Source organism: Pleurodeles waltl, chromosome 12, assembly GCF_031143425.1.
Source record: "Pleurodeles waltl isolate 20211129_DDA chromosome 12, aPleWal1.hap1.20221129, whole genome shotgun sequence".
Classification (NCBI taxonomy): Eukaryota; Metazoa; Chordata; class Amphibia; order Caudata; family Salamandridae; genus Pleurodeles; species Pleurodeles waltl.
This window is the reverse complement of record NC_090451.1, coordinates 715,143,715-715,168,456: the sequence shown is the minus strand read 5'-3', so window position 1 is coordinate 715,168,456 and position 24,742 is coordinate 715,143,715. Positions and strand designations below refer to the sequence as shown.

Below are 24,742 nucleotides of genomic sequence, written 5' to 3'. Positions count from 1 at the left end.
CATGTGAATCTTCAGCGACTAATGCCACGAACAGATGTACACTGGGTAAGTGACATTTTCCGTTCAATGGCATGTGTAGCTGCAGATACACATGCTGTGCATAGACTAGTAAGCAGTTATCTCCCCAAAAGCGGTGGTTCAGCCTGTAGGAGTGGAAGTAGTTTGAAATAAAGTTCTTAGTACAGCCTGACCTACTGTGGCTTGTTGTGCAGTTAACACATCTACACAGTAGTGCTTGGTAAATGTATGAGGTGTAGACCATGTTGCTGCCTTACATATTTCGTTCATTGGAATATTTCCTAGAAAGGCCATGGTAGCCCCTTTCTTTCTGGTTGAGTGTGCCTTTGGTGTAATAGGCAGCTCTCTCTTTGCTTTAAGAAAGCAGGTTTGAATACACTTAACTATCCACCTAGCAATGCCTTGTTTTGAAATTGGATTTCCTGTATGAGGTTTTTGAAAGGCAATAAATAGTTGTTTTGTTTTTCTAATTAGTTTTGTTCTGTCAATGTAGTACATTAGTGCTCTTTTGAAGTCTAATGTATGTAGTGCTCTTTCAACTACAGAATCTGGTTGTGGGAAGAACACTGGTAATTCTACTGTTTGATTTAAGTGGAACGGTGAGATAACCTTTGGTAAAAATTTAGGATTTGTTCTTAGAACTACTTTATTTTTATGTATCTGAATAAATGGTTCTTGTATGGTAAATGCTGGAATCTCGCTCACTCTTCTTAGAGATGTGATGGCAATCAAAAATGCAACTTTCCACGTTAAGTATTGCATTTCACAAGAATGCATGGGCTCGAAAGGTGGACCCATGAGTCTTGTTAAGACAATGTTGAGGTTCCATGAAGGAACAGGTGGTGTTCTTGGTGGTATGATTCTCTTTAAGCCTTCCATAAACGCTTTAATGACTGGGATTCTAAATAGTGAAGTTGAATGAGTAATTTGTAGGTAAGCTGATATTGCGGTGAGATGTATCTTTATGGAAGAGAAAGCTAGATTTGATTTTTGCAAATGTAGTAAATATCCTACTGTATCTTTTGGAGATGCGTGTAATGGCTGAATTTGATTATTCTGGCAGTAATACACAAATCTTTTCCACTTGTTTGCGTAGCAGTGTCTAGTGGTAGGTTTCCTAGCTTGTTTTATGACCTCCATACATTCTTGTGTGAGGTGCAAGTGTCCGAATTCTAGGATTTCAGGAGCCAAATTGCTAGATTCAAAGATGCTGGATTTGGATGTCTGATCTGTTGTTTGTGTTGTGTTAACAGATCTGGTTTGTTGGGTAGTTTGACATGAGGTACTACTGACAGGTCTAGTAGTGTTGTGTACCAAGGTTGCCTTGCCCATGTTGGTGCTATTAGTATGAGTTTGAGTTTGTTTTGACTCAACCTGTTTACTACATATGGAAGGAGAGAGGGAAAAGCGTATGCAAAGATCCCTGACCAGTTCATCCATAGAGCATTGCCTTGGGATTGATCTTGTGGGTACCTGGATGCGAAGTTTTGGCATTTTGAGTTTTCCTTTGTTGCAAATAGATCTATTTGAGGTGTCCCCCAAATTTGAAAGTAATTGTTTAGTATTTGGGGGTGAATTTCCCATTCGTGGGTTTGTTGGTGATCCCGAGAGAGATTGTCTGCCAACTGGTTCCGAATCCCTGGAATAAATTGTGCTATTAGGCGAATGTGGTTGTGAATCGCCCAATGCCATATTTTCTGTGTTAGGAGGCACAACTGTGTCGAGTGTGTCCCTCCTTGTTTGTTTAGATAATACATTGTTGTCATGTTGTCTGTTTTGACAAGAATGTATTTTTGGGTTATTACGGGTTGAAATGCTTTCAGCGCTAGAAATACTGCTAACATTTCCAAGTGATTTATGTGAAACTGCCTCTGATGCATGTCCCATTGTCCTTGGATGCCGTGTTGATTGAGGTGTGCTCCCCACCCTGTCATGGAAGCATCTGTTGTTATGACGTATTGTGGCACTGGGTCTTGGAAAGGCCGCCCTTGGTTTAAATTTGTACTGTTACACCATAGAAGCGAGATGTATGTTTGGCGGTCTATCAACACCAGATCTAGAAGTTGACCCTGTTCTTGTGACCATTGTGATACTAGGCACTGTTGTAAGGGCCGCATGTGCAATCTTGCGTTTGGGACAATGGCTATGCATGAAGACATCATGCCTAGTAGTTTCATTACCATTCTGACTTGTACCTTTTGTGTTGGATACATGGCCTGTATTACTTTGTGAAATGTTTGAACCCGTTGTGGACTTGGAGTGGCAATCCCTTTTGCTGTGTTGATTGTCGCTCCTAAGTATTGCTGCGTTTGACACGGCAAAAGGTGTGACTTCGCGTAGTTGATGGAGAAATCTAGCCTGTGAAGGGTTTGTATGACATATTTTGTGTGCTGTGAACACTGTTTTAGCGTGTTGGTTTTGATTAACCAGTCGTCTAAGTACGGGAACACATGTATTTGCTGCCTTCTGATATGTGCAGCTACTAGTGCCAGGCATTTTGTAAAAACTCTTGGCGCAGTTGTTATTTCGAATGGCAACACTTTGAATTGGTAATGTATTCCTTGGAATACGAACCTTAGGTATTTCCTGTGTGAAGGATGTATTGGTATATGGAAATACGCATCTTTTAGATCTAATGTTGTCATATAGTCTTGCTGTTTGAGCAGTGGGATTACGTCTTGTAACGTGACCATGTGAAAGTGGTCTGATTTTATGTAGGTATTTAGTGTTCTGAGATCCAGTATTGGTCTCAGAGTTTTGTCCTTTTTGGGTATTAGAAAGTACAGTGAGTAAACTCCTGTGTTTTTTTGTTGAATTGGTACTAATTCTATTGCGTCCTTTTGTAGCAATGCTTGAACTTCTAGTCCTAGAAGATCTATATGTTGTTTTGACATATTGTGTGTTTTCGGTGGGACGTTTGGAGGGAATTGGCGAAATTCTATGCAATAACCATGCTGGATAATTGCTAAGACCCAAGTGTCTGTTGTTATTTCCTCCCAAAGTTTGTAAAATTGGCTTAGTCTTCCCCCCACAGGTGTTATGTGATGGGGGTGTGTGACTTGTGAGTCACTGCTTACTTTGAGGGGTTTTGGGGCCTTGGAATTTTCCTCGATTTTTTGGGAATTGGCCCCCTCTAAATTGCCCCCGAAAACCTCCCCTCTGATATTGACCCTGGTAGGTAGGCCTTGTTTGTGAGGTTGTGGTTTCTGTGGGTTGACCTCGAAACCCTCCCCTAAAAGGCGTTTTCCGAAATGTGCCTCTGCTCTGCGGGGGGTAGAGTGCGCCCATGGCTTTGGCTGTATCGGTGTCCTTTTTGAGTTTTTCAATGGCAGTGTCTACCTTCGGCCCAAACAATTGCTGTTCATTAAACGGCATATTGAGCACAGCCTGCTGGATTTCCGGTTTGAACCCAGAAGTGCGCAGCCATGCGTGCCTTCATATTGTGACTGCAGTGTTTATTGTCCTTGCAGCTGTATCTGCTGCATCCATGGAAGACTGTATCTGATTATTTGAGATACTTTGTCCCTCTTCTACCACCTGTTGCGCTCTTTTTTGGAACTCCTTGGGTAAGTGTTCGATGAAATGTTGCATTTCATCCCAATGAGCCCTGTCGTATCTTGCCAAAGTGCTTGTGAATTGGCAATACGCCACTGATTTGCTGCTTGTGCTGCAACCCTTTTTCCCGCATCATCAAATTTGCGGCTCTCCTTGTCTGGAGGTGGTGCGCCGCCTGAGGTATGAGAGTTGGCTCTCTTACGAGCTGCCCCCACAACTACTGAGTCTGGTGTTAGTTGTGTTGTAATATATATTGGATCTGTGGGCGGTGGCTTATATTTTTTCTCCACCCTTGGAGTTATGGCTCTGCCTTTAACTGGATCCTGAAATATTTGTTTTGAATGTCTTAGCATTCCTGGGAGCATGGGAAGGCTTTGGTACTGGCTATGGTTGGAGGATAGGGTGTTAAAGAGAAAGTCATCTTCAATTGGTTCCGAATGTAAGGAGACATTGTGAAACTCGGCTGCCCTTGCGACCACCTGTGTATATGTTGTACTGTCCTCAGGTGGTGACGGTTTTGTAGGATAAGAGTCGGCTACTGTCAGACACTGGAGCATCGTAGAGGTCCCATGCATCTGGATCATCCTGACTCATTGTGGTATGAGCTGGTGCATTAGTGGTGGAGTTGTCGCTGGTGATGCATGTGTTGATGGTGGTGGAGAAGGTGGTGGGGTTGTTTTCTTTGCCACCTTTGCCTGTGGTTGCTTGTCCCCTTGTTGAAAGGCAAGTTTCCTTTTAATCTTGATTGGGGGAAGAGTGGTTATCTTCCCTGTGTCTTCATGAATATGAAGCCTTCTCTGCTTGTAGTCAGGCTCTACAGCTTGAAGCTCCTCTCCAAATCTATGTAATTGGGTAGTTAGCCCTTGTTCCTCTGTATAGGAACTAGTTTTCGGCTCCGAGGCTGGATGTTTCGGGATCGAAACCCTTTCGGAAGTCTTTTTCGGCTCCGAAGAAATTTTCTTTGGTTTCGGCGCGGTGTCTCACTGCCGAAGTTTCTCGGGGCCGCTGTCTCGGCTCCGAGGTTGCTGTGTGGCGGGATCACGACTGGAGTCGGATGACTTCGACACCAGCATGCCCTTTTTTGGTGCCTTGGGTCGGTCACCTAGTTTCTGGGTTAAGCCATGGCCTGTTGGCGGTGGCGTCCCCTGGGCTTTTGTGGACTTTTCGTGAGTCCTTATTTTCGACGTCTTACTCACGGTTGTTGTTTCTTCGGCGTCGAGTTCTTCTGAATCCGACTCGTGGATGGAGAAAGCTTCTTCTTCCTCCTCGAACCGTTGTTGACCTGTCAGCGTGGATGCCATTTGTAATCTCCTGGCTCTTCGGTCTCTCAGCGTCTTCCTCGACCGAAACGCTCGACAGGCTTCACACGTATCCTCCTTGTGCTCGGGGGACAAGCACAAGTTACAGACCAGACGCTGATCCGTATACGGATATTTGTTATGGCATTTTGGACAGAAGCGGAACGGGGTCCGTTCCATCAGTCTTGAAGTCGCACGCGGTCGGGCCGACCAGGCCCCGACGGGGGATCGAAATTACCCCGAAGGGCCACCGGAGCTCTTCAAAATTCGGTGTCGATTTGTTCTAACTAACCCGATACCGAACGCAACAATACCGACGTTTTTTTCCGAGATTCTAACTAACTTTCCGACCCGAAACACGGAGCGAAAAGGAACACGTCCGAACCCGATGGCGGAAAAAAAACAATCTAAGATGGAGTCGACGCCCATGCGCAATGGAATCGAAAGGGGAGAAGTCCCTCGGACTCGTGACTCGAAAAGACTTCTTCGAAGAAAAACAACTTGTAACACTCCGAGCCCAACACCAGACGGCGGACTGTGCACAGCATGTGTATCTGCAGCTACACATGCCATCGAACATAGATATATATAGCTATCTGCCACATACCCGTATGTATATGTAGTGATTACTGTTTCTGAATATATTTTGTTTTTACTTTAAGCTTGCATTTTCTCATTGGTATGCAGTGACTACTGAATTTAGTATTTTGGATAGTTAGGGTTCATGGAATTAAGTTTTTGCGTGCTCCACTAATTGCTTTTGTTTTGATACTAACTGGTTTAGTTCTTTCTATTCCAGTATATATACTTTGGCAACAGGTATGTTTTTAGTGTTGGACACCATATATGAACTTAACAAAATTTGCAGGAAGGTGCAGCTAAACAAAGTCATTGTTGCCAAAGTTCTTAGCAATGATTCGACCTAGGACGTTTACTCCAGCCTTTAGCCGGTGCAACAGAGAATGCTTTGCTGCCGTTCACCGACATCCCAGTTCTGAGGATTGCTAACATATTTTGGTTGGAAGAGAGATCATAGTGGCAAGGTGGGTGTAACCGGAGCTTTGCTGCTCGGAAGGCTGGGTTGTTCTCATGAGAGGCTGATGGGTAATAGTTGAGGCTTGGAACATTATCGGGGAGTAAACTGGCTGCCAGTGCAGGGAATAAAGAATGGAAGTGATAAGGGCTCATGGGCCTCACTGCTGGGGCAGAAAAAGTATGACCCAGCAGAAGTTTTTCAACTGAAAACAGCAGGATCTCTCCTCTGTTCCACGTGTGTGTGGATAATGATAGCACTTCTTATAGCAAAACACCTAAACTGTGCACAGAACACGATCGTTTTGCACAGGACTAAGGGAATCTGGTCAGACCTCTGTACTCCGAAGATAGTAATCTCTCAATATAAGAGCATCTGTTCTATGACTATTTAGCTTCAGGCAGGTGGCATTTATGCAGAGTGCAAGTGCCTGGACACCAGACTTTAAGGAGGAGGTAGCACCAGGCTTGGTGGAGACAAAGCGGAGACAGATCTGTGTGTCTTCAGTGCTGTCATAAAAGTTCAGCCCATATCTAGCAGTTAGTTTTGGCAAACTATTGTCATAGCCACAGAAGTAGACTAAAGGCAGATCTAAGCAGGAATCTCTTTATAAATTTGTGAGGGCAGATTTATGCTGATATAATCCGAACCAGCTGGCCTGGAATGAAGAGATCTGTTCATCACCGTACTCCGCACCCCGCTTCTCTCCAGTGGTATCTTACAGTGTCACTGGATGACATACCTCAGAATTGGTAATTAACCTAATTTCATTTATTATTACCAACTCAGTTCTAGGACTCTCTCTGGCCGGAAAGTTAAATCACATGGGATGGGGCAGTGTTCTTTTTCAAACCAAAGACTAGAGTTGTGAAGAAACAGATGACTCTAGTAATTTAGGTACATATGGGAGATTAGGGTCCAAAGCAGGGTCACATTACTGGAATAATGCCCTTGGGGGCCTGTCCTGCACTCGTGGGACCATTGATACGAGAATTAACCATATGGTAGGGTTTACTGCTGTTAGTATGTTGCAGTAGCAAAACGTAAGTGGAGAACTAGATACACATTTGGTCCTTACCTGTGTGCTGACTTCCTTGGGGCCGATCTAAGTAGCCTAAAAGTTCTTAAGGAGTGCTGCTTTAAATAAACAAATCAATATCCAGGGTTTTCTGATGAAAGAACTTGCTCAGACTGTCACATTGGCCCGATTCACAAAACTACATACAATGTGTATATTTATTTACAATATAATTTTTGAGTGTAAAATTAATGCTAGTAGTTTTCACCTGTTGCTGGAGATCTCCATACAGGAAAGTATAAGAAAATGTAATATTAATAACTTTTTTTAAATAACATTTTATAGTAATATTAACCTGGCACCAATTAAATAAAATGTTACAGCACATTAACTCATCAAATGAAATGCTTGTTAAACAAAAAATTTGTTAAATATATTATTTTAATGTAGCAATACTAATCAAACATGCACAGTAAACCTCATCTTTAAAAGAACTGATGCAATTACAAATGTGAATAATCTACTTCACACTACCCTTAGCACACTAGCAGAGCTGACTAAGAATGTAGTATTATAAATTGGCTCATCTGTTGTTGTTTAATTACATTTCAATTTCACTTAATGTTGTGTGACGTTACAAGCAGCGCATTTGATGAGCGCATTATGGAATGCTTGGATGTAGTGTGAGTTATGAATTCCAATCTCAATCATACGGTGCACATTTCAGTTGTTTTTCAAGCAAAGTGTTCTCTCATTTGCAGCCAGCCAATCAGAACCTTTCAGATCCAACTTTACATTTGCAGATCCAGTGGCTGGTGAGGAAAAAACCCTCAAAGGCCATTAGGATTTTAATCTTTTTTAACAGTCTGTATTCAAGGATATCTGTGGACCCCTAAGGGTCTAGATATCTATAAACTTTTCTAAAATGTAACCTCAACATGCCCAACCTGAGCTCCACTTTTAACACTTATTTCGTGAAAAGTACTGAATGGATTTGCACCAAACCAAAAAAGATATTTATTTCAATAAAGGTCTAACTTCATGTTAAATCAGGTGTAATCTACTCCGCTGTTTTTTGAGTATGAAAGAGCAAAGCTTCCAATGGGAATTGAGTTAGTACACATCACCCCCCTCTTTAGGGTCGAGCCTGCCTGTGCTACTGCATGCGTCTCACTTGCAAGACACTCTTGTATACAGAAAAGTGTTTGGAGCACGGCCATTGCTTATCATTTGTTGTCTTCACTGCACCTCTTCTTTACAAGCTCTGTAATAGACCTGTGCATGCGAAACGGAATTTGCGGTTATTTTCGTGGTGCAGGGACCAAGCACAGATTAATTAAAGTTAATCTGTGCACATCCTCTGCTCCTGGTGTGACTGAGGTACTGTTTCTCACCCCCCTCCTGCTTCCCCTGCCTGCTGCTCTCTCCATAGCACTTGTTCTTTTTTTTTATTTTTTTTTATTCCTCACGGGGTGTCTGGTGCCATTGACAGCCAATGTTTGATAAACTAAATTTACATGTCAGTGATGTGAAAGAGGGTTGAGACGCAAGAAACGCGTCCTTTCACTAACGAAAATGCAGAGCCATTTAACAATACACTGATTTACCAGTTAAGATATGGTATACGTTTTGTTCTACTGGAATTGTTTTACAATATATATTTTAGATAAAAGGAATAGATAAGATGTAATGTTATACTCTGTAGTAATTTAATAAACCATAATTTATTCTAAATTTGAAAATGTTGCACATTTTGTAAACAATGTAATGTATATTGAATCTGCTTCAAAACAGTTTGACGTGTTTTGCAGATCTACATCCAGCTGGAATGGATCAATGCAATCCCCAGACAGATACTGGCTGTGATGGCCTTTCTTCTATGTTGGTGCAATGTTTAATGTTTGAATCAGGAAAGACATTACCCGCCTGTGTTTCATTCAATCCTTTCAGAGCTCTGCTAGGGTCTGTTTGTCTCTGGGTCACGACGAGCTCAGAATGTGAGGCAAAAAATGTAAGAATTGTGGAGTGCATTTGCTAGCTCAGGGGTGCACAATGGCGTTTCCAATGGGGTTGTGTTTGGGTAGATGACAGGCAAAACTAAAACAAGCATTGTCAAAGCCAATAGGTTTTGCCTATGCAAGCTATATTAGTTTTTCAATAATATATATATATATATATATATATATATATATATATATATATACATACATACATATACATATATCTATATATCCAAGAAAGAAGTGACTCAAACAGATGATCTCACTAAAGAACAAAAATATATTTCTACTACAACGTTTCAGCTTCCGCCTTCCTCAGGTAGTACAAGATTGTTTGCTCAGTGGCTGCACAGCTGACACTGGTGGATTTTCAAAAAGCATCATGAGTGAAGATTCAAATTGGAATGTGGAATCAATGCAGTCCTGAGATCTCTTCAGATATGCAGAAATCAAGTGGTATTGTCAATGATGTTCAGTCCATCTGGATGCAGTGATTTTAAACGGTACATCCAGAAAGTTTCTCTGATGTCCAGTAGTTCTTCCTTTAAAACATGTTCCACAGGGAAAATCTTCAAATCTAATAGTAAATGGTCCACAAGGTTAAAATGGTTGGCTACAGGCTGGTCAAGTTTCTTGTTAATTATTGCCGATTTGTGGTTCCTGAATCGTGTACGGAGGTCATTCAGTTTGACCTACATATTGTTTTTTACAGCTTTGACGTTGGCACTGAATCACATAAATAATGCATGTAGAGCGACATGCAAGATGCTGTCTTATTCCATAGGTCCTTTTTGTAACAGAGCTAGTTACTGATGATGTTTGTAAAAGGTATTCACATGTGATGCACCTTTTGGAATCACAGCAATGAACTCCTGCATTTGTTACAGCTTGCTTAAGTTCAGCTCTCACAATAAGTGATCGTAAATTGGGAGCTCTGCGGTAAGCAATGACTGGCGGTTTTGGAAAAAGCTTTTGCAATTTTTCACAAGTGGATAGTAAGGGAAAAGTTGTTTGTATTATATTTCTGTAGTTGGGAGCTGATGGATGATAGTCAACCACAAAAGGGATTCTGTCACTTTTGTTTTTTCTGTTGTTATTCCAAATAAGTGCTTCCCTGGGTAAGTGCAAAGACTTATCAATTTGTTGCAGAATAATATTCAGAGGATAGCCTCGCTTTTTAAATAATCTAATAAGCTCCTGTAAATGGCCTTTACAAGTGTCTTCATTGCTGCAGATGCGTCTTATTCTGAGTGCTTGGCTGTAGATGATGCTGAGTTTAGTGTGGCGGGGGTGACATGAAGTCCAGTTTAGATACAAATGAGCATCTGTAGGCTTGTGGTACAGATCAGTTATCATTTTTTGTTCATGAATGGTGAGTAACACATCCAGAAAAGGGAGACAACTCTTTTGTTTAGTATTGCTGCCGGTGAATTTGATGGTAGGATGGATACTGTTGATAAAAGCTGTAAATTACTCAAGTGTTCTGCTTCCTGCATTCCATATTATAAATATGTCATCAATGTATCATAGCCATACCAGTGGTTTGATGTTAAAACTCACAAGTACATAGTCCTCCAGTTTTCCCATGAAGATATTTGCATAGGAAGGAGCCATCCGAGTGCCCATTGATGTCCCTTGTATCTGCAAATAGTGTTTACCATTGAAGGTAAAATTGTTGGATTTAAGGATAACTCTGGCAAAGTTGGTAAGCACATTTGTTGATGTTTTTTTCACAGTTCTTTTATTAAGAGCTTCAGATAATGCCATAAGCCCATCGTCATGTGGTATATTGATGTATAATGATGTAACATCAAATGTAGCCAGAAGAGTGTCATCATCAAATGTATAGGTTTGGTTTAATTTTTCAATAATCTGAAGAAAGTGACTGGTGTCCTTAACAAATGATGGAAGTTGTTGGACAATGGGCTGGAGGTGCAGGTCAACAAATAAAGATAGTCTCTCAGTGGCCGTATCATTGCCAGAGATGATGGGGCGGCCAGGATTGTTCATTTTGTGAATTTTGGGAAGCATATAAAATCTTCCAGGTCGTGGTTTGGGGTGGACAAGTATATCTGCTGTATCATCAATAAGGTTTAAGCTCCTGTACTTTGCAACCATGTTCTTGATTTCTTTGTTCAAGTCTTCTGTGGGATCAGTTTCTAAAGGTTTGTAAGTGTTGGTATACATCAGTTGCCTCATTCCCTCCTCAATATAATCACATACTTTCATGGCAACCACTGCACCACCTTTGTCTGCTGGTTTTATAATGACATCTGTTCTCTGTTGAAGGTGGTAGAGGGCTTGTCTTTTCTCTCTGGTAATGTTATCAAAAATCCTTTTAGGTGTTGATTCTTTGATGAGTTTGTTAATGGATAAAATGTATGTATCAAGAACGGGATTTCTACCACATTGAGCATTTTAAACAGCAGCGCAACTAAAAGTAGAAAAAAACACCATGACGCATGTGCCGTCGTGCTATTTTTTCTTTACTTTCAGCCACATTGCACAAAATACGCGCTGTGCAATATGTGTGATCAAACACTGACCAAGCCAATAGATCTCACATAGAAGACAACTATTTGCTTTGCTAATGCTTGTTTCTTTTTGGCCCCCCTTGATAGATCTACACGAACCTTGCAATGATAGACCCAAAGTGGATGACAATTTTTGAGAACTTTCAGGCAGATTTGATGAACAGCACCAAAGATTTTAACTAAACAAATAAGCACTGACAAAGCCAATAGGTCTCCCTGACAAAAGAGCTATTTTGACATGCTGTACACCAGTGTGGCTGCTGCTCAGAATGGCTAAAAATTAGAGGCGTGGAGTGACAAAGTGGAGTGGGGGCGTAGAGTGTTGCAAATTGGATTTGTTGGAATGTCGTAAAGTGAGTAGGAGGAGTAGAGTGTCAGAGTTGAGTAGAGTTCACAGGCAGAGAGTATTGTGGAGTGGTGTTGAATGAGTGGGGTGGATTACTTTGGAGTGGGTTGACAAGGACTGAGGTAGTGGGGTAGACTGGATTGCAGTAGAGTGAGAGGGACTGAAATGGGGTGAGGTGGGTGGTATTTGGGTGGATTAGATTGGATTGAGGATGGTGGTTTGGACTGGAGTGATAGGGGTGAAGAGGGGTGGACTTGAATAGGGTGGGTTGGAGTGGGGTGGATAGGATTGGGGTGGATTGCATTCACTGGACTGGAGTGAGGTGGATGGGATTTGGGTGGATTGCATTCATTGGATTGGAGTTGGTGGTTTGAACTGGAGAGGGGTGGATAGGATTAGAGTGGGGGATTAGACTGGGTGGGCTGGATGGAATGGGGCTGACTGGAGGACTGGAGTGGGGTGGATTGGGATAGAGTAGGTAGATTGGGATAGAGTAGGTGGATTGGAGTAGAGTGGTGTGGATTGGAGTAGAGTGGTGTGGATTGCACTGGGGTGTGGTGGGTTGGATTGGAGTGGGGTAAATGTTGGTTTGGATTCCGGTGGACTGGGGTCCACTGGAGTGGTGTCAATTACATTAAAGTGGGGTGGATGGGAGTGTGGTGTAGTGGGTTGGTTGGATTGGAGTGGGGTGGAGTGAACTGGGATGGGGTGGGGCGGGTTGGATTTGATTGGGGTTGGCTAGATTGGAGTGGGGTAAGCAGGATGGATTGGAGTGTGATGGACTGAAATGGGATGGGGTAGATTAAAGTAGAGTGGTGTGGTTTGGAAGTGGGGTGGATTGGACTGGAGTGGGGTGGGTTGGACTGGGGTGAGGTGTAATTAATTGGGGTGAGATGTAATGGATTGGGGTGGGGTGGACCGGATGAGGTGAGTTAGACTGGTGTGGGATAGACTGAATTGTAGTGGGATGGAACGGAGTGAGGTGAATTGGGATTGAGTGAGGTGAAGTGGATTGGGAAGAGGTGAGGTGGATTGGATTGGAGTGGGGCACATCGTGTTGGATTGGAGAGGGTTGTTTGGGATTGGAGTGGGTGAGGATGGAAGGGGGCAGGTTGTTCTGAATTAAAGTGGAGCAGATTAGAGTGGGGCAGGTTGTTTTGGACTGGAGTGGGGCACATTGATCTGGATTGGAGTGGGAAGGATTGTTCTGGATCGGAGTGGGACAGACTGTTTTGGACTGGAGTGGGGTGGACTGGGTTGGTGAGGTGTGGACTGTGTGGGCGTGGGGTGAATTGGGATGGACTGGATTGGGGTCAGGTGAGGTGGATTGGAGTGGGTTGTATTGTTTTGAACTGGAGTGGGGCAGATTGGAATTGGTTGGATTCAAGTGGGACAGATTGTTTTGTCTTGTCTAGGCTGAAGTGGAGTGGAGTGGAATACGGCAGATTGGAGTGGGGCAGATGGAAGTGGAGCAAATTGTTTTAGGTTTAAGTGGGGCAGGTTGTTTTGGGACTGGAGTGGGGGCAGATTGGAGTGAGGTGGACTGGAGTGGGGCACCATCTTTTGGTTTGGGCAGATTGTCTTGGATTGGAGTGGTGCAGATTGTTTTGGATCAGAGTGGGGCGAACTGAAGTGATGCAGATTAGATTGGAGTGGGTTGGGAGGAGTGTGGTGAATCAATCAGTGCTTTGCCCCTGCTCCACCAAGAGCAACAGAAATGATGGCAGGCCTACAGTGACGATTTACAAGGCAGTAAAGAAGAGTGCCACACAAGCCAACAAATGGTGAGCGACGGGTGGGCTCCAAGCCGTTTACTGTACACAACAGTCTTGCAAGCGAGACGCATGCACTAGTGCATGCACTTGCAGACTCAACCCCAAAAATTACTTTCCTGTGGAAATTTCTGTACTTATGACTGAAGTAACGTTATAGCTAGGGGAGAATTTCAGTGACAACAGCTCCCGGGCTGTGCTCTCCTCTCCCCAGGCTGATTTCTGACCCCGGGCACCTTATCTCCCAGGGCTTGGCCATATTAAGAATGGATAGGTAACAGGCAGCCCACTTCCAAGCCCATTATTGGCCCGGGGACCCCATCCCTTGGAGCCCATTAAATTTTTAATAAAAGTGGGAGGTGGGAATGCAGCCCCCCTCCCTGGACCAAAATTGGTCCCAGTGACCCCACCCCTCGGGTCCTATTTAATTATTTAGTAAAGTGGAGGGGGCATGCAGCCCTCCGCCCTGGGCCTAAATTTGCCCAGGGACTCCATCCCCCAGGGCTAGCTATTATGGGGTGGGTGCCGGGAGCCCACCCACTACATGATTGCTGGTGGCCACGGGGGAGCCCCAATGCAACCATAGCCCCAGACGGGTACTCGCTGCCCCCCTCCCAAAGTAACCAGCCCCGTTGGTGGGCTCCCCAGAGCCTGTTACAATTTTGTTACATTTCGTCTCCGAGGCACTCCCCATCGGGGCCTAAGGAATCTGGGTATTCCCACCTTGCCACACTAATACTATTTTGTTTTTATTTCAGGACAAGGAACTAAGTATTGAGTCCTGTAATGGCCACCAGCAACTTTCTTCGCATGCTGCCAGCAACCGATCAGGGAGCTCGCAGGAGTCTGGCTCACATGACAGAGAGTTGGCCTAAGGGAAATAAAGTTCCCTTTGTCCAATCAGACCATTCTATTTTTAAATTGCCGCTCTTGCAGGACTCTTACCGACCTAACCGTCTGCATTTACAATTACTTTCAACCTTAACTTCTCAAAAACAAGTGAACAGACTTACACCAAATCACAAAAAACACAATCTGCGGGCCATGATCTAGCTGATGAATTTGGAGTAATTCCTTTCAGCAGTTTTTGCTGTAGAGTGATTAAAGAAGGCCATGGAAATGCATATGGATTTTGCGATTTGGAACCCTCTTTTTTTCTCAGCCCACGCTCGGCGAATTACCCCAAAACCTTGCAGAAAGTAACTGAGGTGAATTAACTTTTTTGGGAATGTTTTGTGAAGATTCGTTAAACAGGGCCAAAGTTAATAGTAAACCAAACAAGCATATGCAAGAGTTAGAGCGTTGTAAATTACAATGTTTTTTACGTATGTGTTTTACTTTGGAGTGTAATGGATGTATGTGGTTTGGAGTGGAATTCTGTGGGGTGAATTGGAATTGTTAATTGTGGAATTGTGTGGGGTGGAATTGCGTGGTGTGTAGTTTATTTTTGTTATGGAATTGTGTGGCACGGTGATAATATATAGATAGGGGTGAGAGACGCACAGAATACACAGAAATGAAGATAGGGAAAAGGAAGTTTGTGCACAAAGTGGTGAATGCACTTCAGTCAGAGGAGCAGAAAGAGTGCATGAGGGAGAGAGAGAGAGATAGAGAGAGAATGAGAGAGAGAGAATGAAAGTGAGAGCAGGCCACAGATGCATAAAGAGGGAGCGCCTGTGTACACAGAAAACACCCAAAGAAAAGCAGGAATATGTGGATTTGAGGGACGAAAAACTTGAAAAGGCACTGGAAAGAAACTGTGCTGGAAGACCTGAAGTCAACCACATGAAAGAGTTGGGAAAAGAACATGAGAGAGAGGGGTGAGAGGAAGTACGAGACAGTGACGAGTGGAAGGGGCGTGGGAGGCGAGCGTTGGACCACTGCACAGCACGAGGAGGTACAGGGAGATAGCTTACGTGAGCAGGCAGTATACAGAGGAGACAGGAAGTGTGAGTGAGGGAGGATAGAGGCTGTGCAATTGCGAGATCAGAGGGGTAGTTGGAATGTGAGGGAGAGATGAGAGGGGGTGTTTGAAGGAGAAATAAGAGGGTTGGTGGAAGTGGGATGTAGAGCTGGGTTGTATTGGAATTGTTTATTGTGGAACTGTGTGGTGTGGAGTGGAGTTGTGTATGTGAAATATGTGGCATGGTGTGCTGTGGAATAACGTGGATAGAAATTAAATGGTATTAACTGTAGTGGAATTATGAAGAATGAGATTGTGGGCTATGGGGTTATTTTTTCAGAATTTCCTAAATGGTTTTACTCACCAGAGTGCAAAGGTGAAGTTTGCTCTGAATACTTGAGCAATTTATTTGTACTGATATAAATTAGATATATGTCCCATGTCAGTTTCCTTTATATTTTAGTATTTACATACCAATGTCAGATGCAACGGCTGCTTATCACTGTGCAAGAGGAACTTAACAATGCCCCCGTTGAATCAAACCTGTCATATTTCATCTATGCCGGAAAAGATATCCTTTAACAGAAATTAAATTAAGATACATTTAGCAAGATAAAGTTTTGTCGTACAGCAGTGGAAATCTCCGCTTCACTTGCGGCCTGGAGCGAACGGACTGTGAGGCGGTAACACTGCAGCTTTGACATTTGACGGTACTTGAAAATGTCTGCCTCGGGTTATGTCCCTTAGAGAACAGCTGGCTGAGATATGGTGTCTGGTGCTGCTGACCCAGGTCAACTTTTTTCCTCTTTAGCTACCTTAAATTCCACCTGCTCGCGCTGGGAAATTATTATGAGGTAGAGAGAGATGTGTTTTTTCTATACCATCTCAGTACAGTGTAGATCAATGGTTCCCAACCTTTTGACTTGTGTGGACCCCCACTTTATCAATAATGGGCCCCAGGGACCCCCACTGAATCATCATTGGAATGTGGGGACCCCCTACTGAGTTATTACTGGAAGCTTGGGAACTAATTTGTCAATATTAATATTTTTTACATTTCTAAGCAGTCGCGGACCCCCTGAGAAGGCTTCGTGGACCCCCAGGGGTCCCCGGACCACAGGTTGGGAACCACTGGTGTAGATATCTTGCAAGATCTACTTAGATTGATAAACCTATCAAGATGCCGTTGTTTAACGCCCTGTATGAAATGACCATAGGAACGCACCCCCTCCCTGCCCCTGCGTAGGGACTCTGGCTTGCGTTTACTCAGCCAGCAGGGTCCGCAGCATGGATACCAACAGCCAGGCCTCCGGCTCCTTCATGCAGCAGCTTTTTTCAGCCTCTACGTTTACTTTGTCCAACCTGTGTTTAAAAGAGCATGCTAAACATAAATAAATAAAATACTGTGTAGTTGATGTATGCTCATGGAATATCAAGGGGTGAATGCAATACTGACTTTTAACCGTAAAACAGCACACTTTGGAGTAACAGGGAGTCACTGGCTGAAGAAAGTGACCCGCCCTGTATCTGAAAAAGAGCAATTAGAGAAGGGGTGCTGCCTGAAACAGCAAACCGAGGAATGCAAACCCCAGAACGAGGACTGCAAATATTAAACGGTAGACACGCTGAGGAAAGATCAAATTGTAATCATACTGACTGCGCATTTACCAAACAGGATACTAGAGTGAAATGCCATTGAAAAACAATTACAAAAAAAGGCTTGGAAAGAACGGTTAGGAGGGTAGAATAAAAACTGTTTCACCACAATAAATGTTTACGTGAAATAAGATTGAAAAATGAATAGATACATTAAAAAGGTGGATTGTTAGTACAAAGGTTAAATTGAACTAGTGGTAAAATATAGCTATAAACACAACATTTCTTATTGACAAGACTAATCAAATAATTCAGAGATCAATTATCAAGTTATATATTCACAGTCCAACTATGGACCACAAGGCACATGCTTTGCAAAAACGGGTCGTCCTACTTTTATTTGCTGATTGGGGCACAACAGCTGAGCTAAAGGCGAAGCGGAGTCGCACAAGACAAGCAGAAAAGCGGGAGGATTTGGGGGGAAATCCTTTCACTTCAGAGAAAGAAAATGACCTCATGTCTGGCATTCAACCTCTGTCTTTTAAGGCACAGCAAGTGCAAGGAGATTACATGAATTACTGCCTTGTCAGGCAAACAGTCACAGGAGCAGGGAAAAAAATCAAGCCTGTTCTGGTCAAATAATCTTAGAGAAATGGAAAAGTAGTCCCTAACCACAAGGTACAGTGAGACATGTGGAAGGATACAAGAACTGGGGGACCTGCTCCATGGATTGAACAGGAGGGACAGATAGCAAAGATCGACCACTAGCAAGCAAGGGTTTTTAAAGGACACTGAAACAAACCAACGAAACGCAATTAGCCAACAAAGAAGTATATACTAACGTGTATATACAAGAGGTCTAGAAAGTTTAACCTAAAAACTATCTTTCTATGGAAAAGTAGACCGAACTATAACTACCTAGTGAAATTCCCCTTTTGCTATCTCCAGTTTCCTGTGAGCCTCTCCGGTCTCCTTCACCTTATCATTCAACAGTCCAATCAAGAGCAGACAATATGGCGACAGATCCTGGCGTAATGTCTAGCAAGAGAAGATACTAGTACAACACCAACTTCATATCAGAGATAACGTTTTTTGTCGCTGTCATAAAAATCAGTGGCCTTGTGTTCCCAGTATAGTTTTACTGTGCAGAAAGCAGCACGGCTATGGAAGGGTAGTAGTCGTCATGTTGGTATTGTTAGAAATGTGGAGTGTTGGCTGCGAAGACTGATCACAAGTTGTCACCACATGCATTTAACTAAATGTCTCTGTATCCTCCAAATGTTCTCAGTAACGACTGCAGGCTTCTTTAATGCTCGATCTCAAAGTTCGGTTTCAGACCTGAGGTAAGGACATAAAGCTTGAGGCAAATATCATGAAATAGAGACCTCAAAGGCAAAGAAGTGGGAAAACTGAAATAACAGAGTCAACACTGAACGGAAGACTGGTCAGAGGTGATAGAGAGTGAGGCAAAGAGAGATTTTAAAGTTACAGAGGTGGGAAAGATCAGAAGCAGTTAGGAGAACATCTGAGGCACTAGGGTGATAAAGTAAGAGAGCCGTCAGAGAGACTTCATCGTCACAGATGTGCAGAAAAGAGAAACAGCAAAGTTGAGAGGTGAAAATGTCAGAGGCAAGAATCCTATGAAAGAACCGAGGTAGAGGATGAAGGAAGAGACAGCAGACCAGAGGCGTTTGTGGTCTTCTGGTGGATATTAATCATTAAAATAGATTTGCCTGTAGTGTGCTGATGTCAACTTGTCCCTTGGACCAGTTTCATGACACAGGCCTTTGTTCAAGAATTCAGCACTTTGTGTTATGGAATATTCATTTGTATAACAATCTAATGATGCAATAGAGTATCCAGGTGCTTGGGCAGGTGTGGTCCCCCAAAGTGCTTACACAAACAGCTAGGTCTTCGGCTTCTTGCGGAACTCAAGAAGTGGGGAGGAGGCAATGATGTGTTGAGGGAGGCTGTTCCATGGTTTTGGTGCGATGTAGGACAATGAGCAACCTGCAGTTTTGCTTCTACGAATGCAGGTAACGTGTGCAGTGAGGTAGAGGGTAGGCCTCTGGTGGGTTGGTGAAAGTCTATGCAGCTGTTCAGATGTTCTGCTCCTGTGTTGTGTAGGGCTTTGTATATGTGCGTGAGAATTTTGAATTAGCAGCGCTTGTGAAAGGGGAGCCAGTGAAGCTTTTTGAGGTGAGGTTGATGTGTGTGTGTGTGGCGTGGGAGGTTGAGTATGAGTCTTGCAGCGGTGTTCTTGACTTTATCTAGAGTCTGTAAAAGAATTGTTTGGAGATTTAGGTTTGCTGTTGACAAGCCTGCTGGTGGAAGATGTAGTCTTCGGACACTTCGATTGAGGCAGTTGGATCAAGCTGCTAAAAGTGATTTAGTAACTGAAGACGGAACTGTTCCGATAGCACGCAGTTCCTTTAAAACACCTCCCAACATAAATCACTCAAAGGAAAGACCAACGCCTGAAAGTGTGGATTGGAGAAGACATTCCTGTTCATCACCTCAGATAACCGGTCAGATCTTCTGCCCAGAAAACTAACACTCCAAATACCAAACTCCTCACAAAGTTTTACAATGAAGGAACACGAAGCACAAAAATACAATACAAAGACACCCTGTGTTCTGTTGTATACAAAAAGAACTGAGCTCCTGCAATAGAGCAAAAGGAACACTTGATAAATCTGGAGAGAATAACATTGCAGACACCTAACATTAAAAATAAGTGAAAATACAGAAAAAAACTCATCCTACTGACCAAAGTGAAGTTTTGAAGAACCAGACAAAGAAGCCTGTACGTGCTCATTATCCCTCTTCCAGATTATAAAACACTGCACCAACCCCTCCAGCCTCCAGATCAACCAACCCAAAATATTCTGCTGGGTCAGCTGCCAAGTCTAATAACACCACCAATCTGAAAAGGTCCTCGTCCCTCAGAGCATCTGTCTACCGCTGGCACCGATAGTCACATCCCAGGCTCACCTCACCATGGAAGGACATGATAATAAACTGAAGGAATGTGTTTGATTGCAGCGCCATCTCACACCCCCATGTCATGCTCAGACCTCCAGGCAGCAGCACAGCTCTTGTGCTGTTTGTGGTCACTGTTACCCGCAGGAGTGACCCCTTCTACTGCCCTCCTCAGGGGTCCTGGGCCCCGGGGGGGGTGTCCTCCTAGAGAGCCTCTGGGGCTCACCTTCCTCCTGGGGGTGTCTCTTGGGGGGGTCTCTAGTGCTTGCCTTTCTTCTGATGGGTGAGAGGGGCTCGCCTGCCTTTTGGGGGGGGGGGGTGGGGGCTGCTGCTCCCAGGGGTTCTCTGGGACTCACCTTTCTCCTCAGGGGCTTCTGCCAGGGGGGGAGGGGTCTCACCTGAGTGGCCCCTGCCCCTGGGTGGTGGTCTCACCTTCCTCCTGGGGGTGAGGGGGGGGGGGGGGATCACCTTCTTCCTGGGGGGTCTCTCCTCCCTCCTATGAGGGAGTCTTACCCCTGGGGTGGGGGGGTCTCTGGGGTCACATTCCTCCTGGAGGTCTCATCTCCCTCCCGAGGGTCTACTGCCCCCTTGGGGGGGGCTCTAGGGCTCTAACACACTCACCTCTTCCGTCCCCTTCCAAGACATCTCTCGGGGTCCCGGGGCTCCTCTCTCAGCCGCCTCTTCTGCTTCAGCCTGGGGGCGCGGGGGCAGCAGCGAGCAGAGAGGCTTCTCCCCAAACTTTACACCGAGCCAGGGCTCCGAGCTCCAGTGCGCATGCGCGGACAGAGGCAGACATCGCACAGCTTCAGTGCGCAGGCGCGGAAGGAGAGACCCGGCCAAACTTACACTGCGCATGCGCAGAGAGGGAGTACCGTCGCCCGGACAGGGGGAGCAGACTCCCAGGGCAGACACTACTCCACAAAGGCCACAGGGGCAGCAGCGAGAGAGAACAGGTCACAGCAACCCCAGGCAGGCCCCACACACCACAACCTGTGACCACCCTGCAGCTGTGCACCGGGGATAAGAGCTGAGTGCGGGTCACAAGACTGCGGACACCAATGAAACGCTCTTCATATGCAGTACAGAGGGAGAAGAGTGCCCAGCCCACTCCCAGCCATGCTTCCACCGTGACCATGCACCGACACCAAGGACACGGGGCTCACCCACCTCGGGCAATGCATGCACCGTGAACATGCACAGACACCAAGGATCAGGGGCTTCACCCACCTCGAGCAATGCATGCACCGTGACCATGCACAGACACCAAGGATCAGGGGCTTCACCCACCTCGAGCAATGCATGCACCGTGAACATGCACAGACACCAAGGATCAGGGGCTTCACCCACCTCGAGCAATGCATGCACCGTGACCATGCACCGACACCAAGGATACGGGGCTCACGCACCTCGGCAATGCATGCACCGTGACCATGCACAGACACCAAGGATCAGGGGCTTCACCCACCTCGAGCAATGCATGCACCGTGACCATGCACAGACACCAAGGATCAGGGGCTTCACCCACCTCGGCAATGCATGCACCGTGACCATGCACAGACACCAAGGACACGGGGCTCACCCACCTCGGGCAATGCATGCACCGTGAACATGCACCGACACCACGGACACGGGGCTCACCCACCTCGGGCAATGCATGCACCGTGAACATGCACAGACACCAAGGATCAGGGGCTTCACCCACCTCGAGCAATGCATGCACCGTGAACATGCACAGACACCAAGGATCAGGGGCTTCACCCACCTCGAGCAATGCATGCACCGTGAACATGCACAGACACCAAGGATCAGGGGCTTCACCCACCTCGAGCAATGCATGCACCGTGACCATGCACCGACACCAAGGATACGGGGCTCACGCACCTCGGCAATGCATGCACCGTGACCATGCACAGACACCAAGGATCAGGGGCTTCACCCACCTCGAGCAATGCATGCACCGTGACCATGCACAGACACCAAGGATCAGGGGCTTCACCCACCTCGGCAATGCATGCACCGTGACCATGCACAGACACCAAGGACACGGGGCTCACCCACCTCGGGCAATGCATGCACCGTGAACATGCACCGACACCACGGACACGGGGCTCACCCACCTCGGGCAATGCATGCACCGTGAACATGCACAGACACCAAGGATCAGGGGCTTCACCCACCTCGAGCAATGCATGCACCGTGAACATGCACAGACACCAAGGATCAGGGGCTTCACCCACCTCGAGCAATGCATGCACCATGACCATGCACAGACACCAAGGATCAGGGGCTTCACCCACCTCGGGCAATGCATGCACCGTGAACATGCACAGACACCAAGGATCAGGGGCTTCACCCACCTCGGGCAATGCATGCACCGTGACCATGCACAGACACCAAGGATACGGGGCTTCACCCACCTCGGGCAATGCATGCACCGTGAACATGCACAGACACCAAGGATCAGGGGCTTCACCCACCTCGGGCAATGCATGCACCGTGACCATGCACAGACACCAAGGATACGGGGCTTCACCCACCTCGGGCAATGCATGCACCGTGAACATGCACAGACACCAAGGATCAGGGGCTTCACCCACCTCGAGCAATGCATGCACCGTGAACATGCACAGACACCAAGGATCAGGGGCTTCACCCACCTCGAGCAATGCATGCACCGTGACCATGCACCGACACCAAGGATACGGGGCTCACGCACCTCGGCAATGCATGCACCGTGACCATGCACAGACACCAAGGATCAGGGGCTTCACCCACCTCGAGCAATGCATGCACCGTGACCATGCACAGACACCAAGGATCAGGGGCTTCACCCACCTCGAGCAATGCATGCACCGTGACCATGCACAGACACCAAGGATACGGGGCTCACCCACCTCGGGCAATGCATGCACCGTGAACATGCACCGACACCAAGGATACGGGGCTCACCCACCTCGGGCAATGCATGCACCGTGACCATGCACCGACACCAAGGATACGGGGCTCACCCACCTCGGGCAATGCATGCACCGTGACCATGCACAGACACCAAGGATCAGGGGCTTCACCCACCTCGAGCAATGCATGCACCGTGACCATGCACAGACACCAAGGATACGGGGCTCACCCACCTTGGGCAATGCATGCACCGTGACCATGCACCGACACCAAGGATACGGGGCTCACCCACCTCGGGCAATGCATGCACCGTGACCATGCACAGACACCAAGGATCAGGGGCTTCACCCACCTCGAGCAATGCATGCACCGTGAACATGCACAGACACCAAGGATCAGGGGCTTCACCCACCTCGGGCAATGCATGCACCGTGACCATGCACCGACACCAAGGATACGGGGCTTCACCCACCTCGGGCAATGCATGCACCGTGAACATGCACAGACACCAAGGATCAGGGGCTTCACCCACCTCGAGCAATGCATGCACCGTGAACATGCACAGACACCAAGGATCAGGGGCTTCACCCACCTCGAGCAATGCATGCACCGTGACCATGCACAGACACCAAGGATCAGGGGCTTCACCCACCTCGGGCAATGCATGCACCGTGAACATGCACAGACACCAAGGATCAGGGGCTTCACCCACCTCGGGCAATGCATGCACCGTGACCATGCACAGACACCAAGGATCAGGGGCTTCACCCACCTCGAGCAATGCATGCACCGTGACCATGCACAGACACCAAGGATCAGGGGCTTCACCCACCTCGGGCAATGCATGCACCGTGACCATGCACAGACACCAATGATACGGGGCTCACGCACCTCAGCAATGCATGCACCGTGACCATGCACAGACACCAAGGATCAGGGGCTTCACCCACCTCGGGCAATGCATGCACCGTGACCATGCACCGACACCAAGGATACGGGGCTCACCCACCTCGGGCAATGCATGCACCGTGACCATGCACAGACACCAAGGATCAGGGGCTTCACCCACCTCGAGCAATGCATGCACCGTGACCATGCACAGACACCAAGGATACGGGGCTCACGCACCTCGGCAATGCATGCACCGTGACCATGCACAGACACCAAGGATCAGGGGCTTCACCCACCTCGGGCAATGCATGCACCGTGACCATGCACGACACCAAGGATACGGGGCTCACCCACCTCGGGCAATGCATGCACCGTGACCATGCACAGACACCAAGGATCAGGGGCTTCACCCACCTCGAGCAATGCATGCACCGTGAACATGCACAGACACCAAGGATCAGGGGCTTCACCCACCTCGAGCAATGCATGCACCGTGACCATGCACAGACACCAAGGATACGGGGCTCACGCACCTCGGCAATGCATACACCGTGACCATGCACAGACACCAAGGATCAGGGGCTTCACCCACCTCGGGCAATGCATGCACCGTGACCATGCACCGACACCAAGGATACGGGGCTCACCCACCTCGGGCAATGCATGCACCGTGACCATGCACAGACACCAAGGATCAGGGGCTTCACCCACCTCGAGCAATGCATGCACCGTGAACATGCACAGACACCAAGGATCAGGGGCTTCACCCACCTCGGGCAATGCATGCACCGTGACCATGCACCGACACCAAGGATACGGGGTTCACCCACCTCGGGCAATGCATGCACCGTGAACATGCACAGACACCAAGGATCAGGGGCTTCACCCACCTCGAGCA

General features: G+C 46.5%; 1 protein-coding gene across 1 annotated transcript in view; it reads right to left on the bottom strand.

The window, feature by feature from the left end:
* LOC138267310 (zinc finger protein 282-like) overlaps positions 1-20,910 on the bottom strand; it is a 52,848-nt gene extending 31,938 nt beyond the window's left edge. The window contains exon 1 of the mRNA XM_069216167.1: positions 20,677-20,910. Within this exon, the coding sequence (XP_069072268.1) occupies positions 20,677-20,910 (234 nt within the window). The remainder of the gene's footprint in view (positions 1-20,676) is intronic.
* Positions 20,911-24,742: the final 3,832 nt, after the last annotated feature.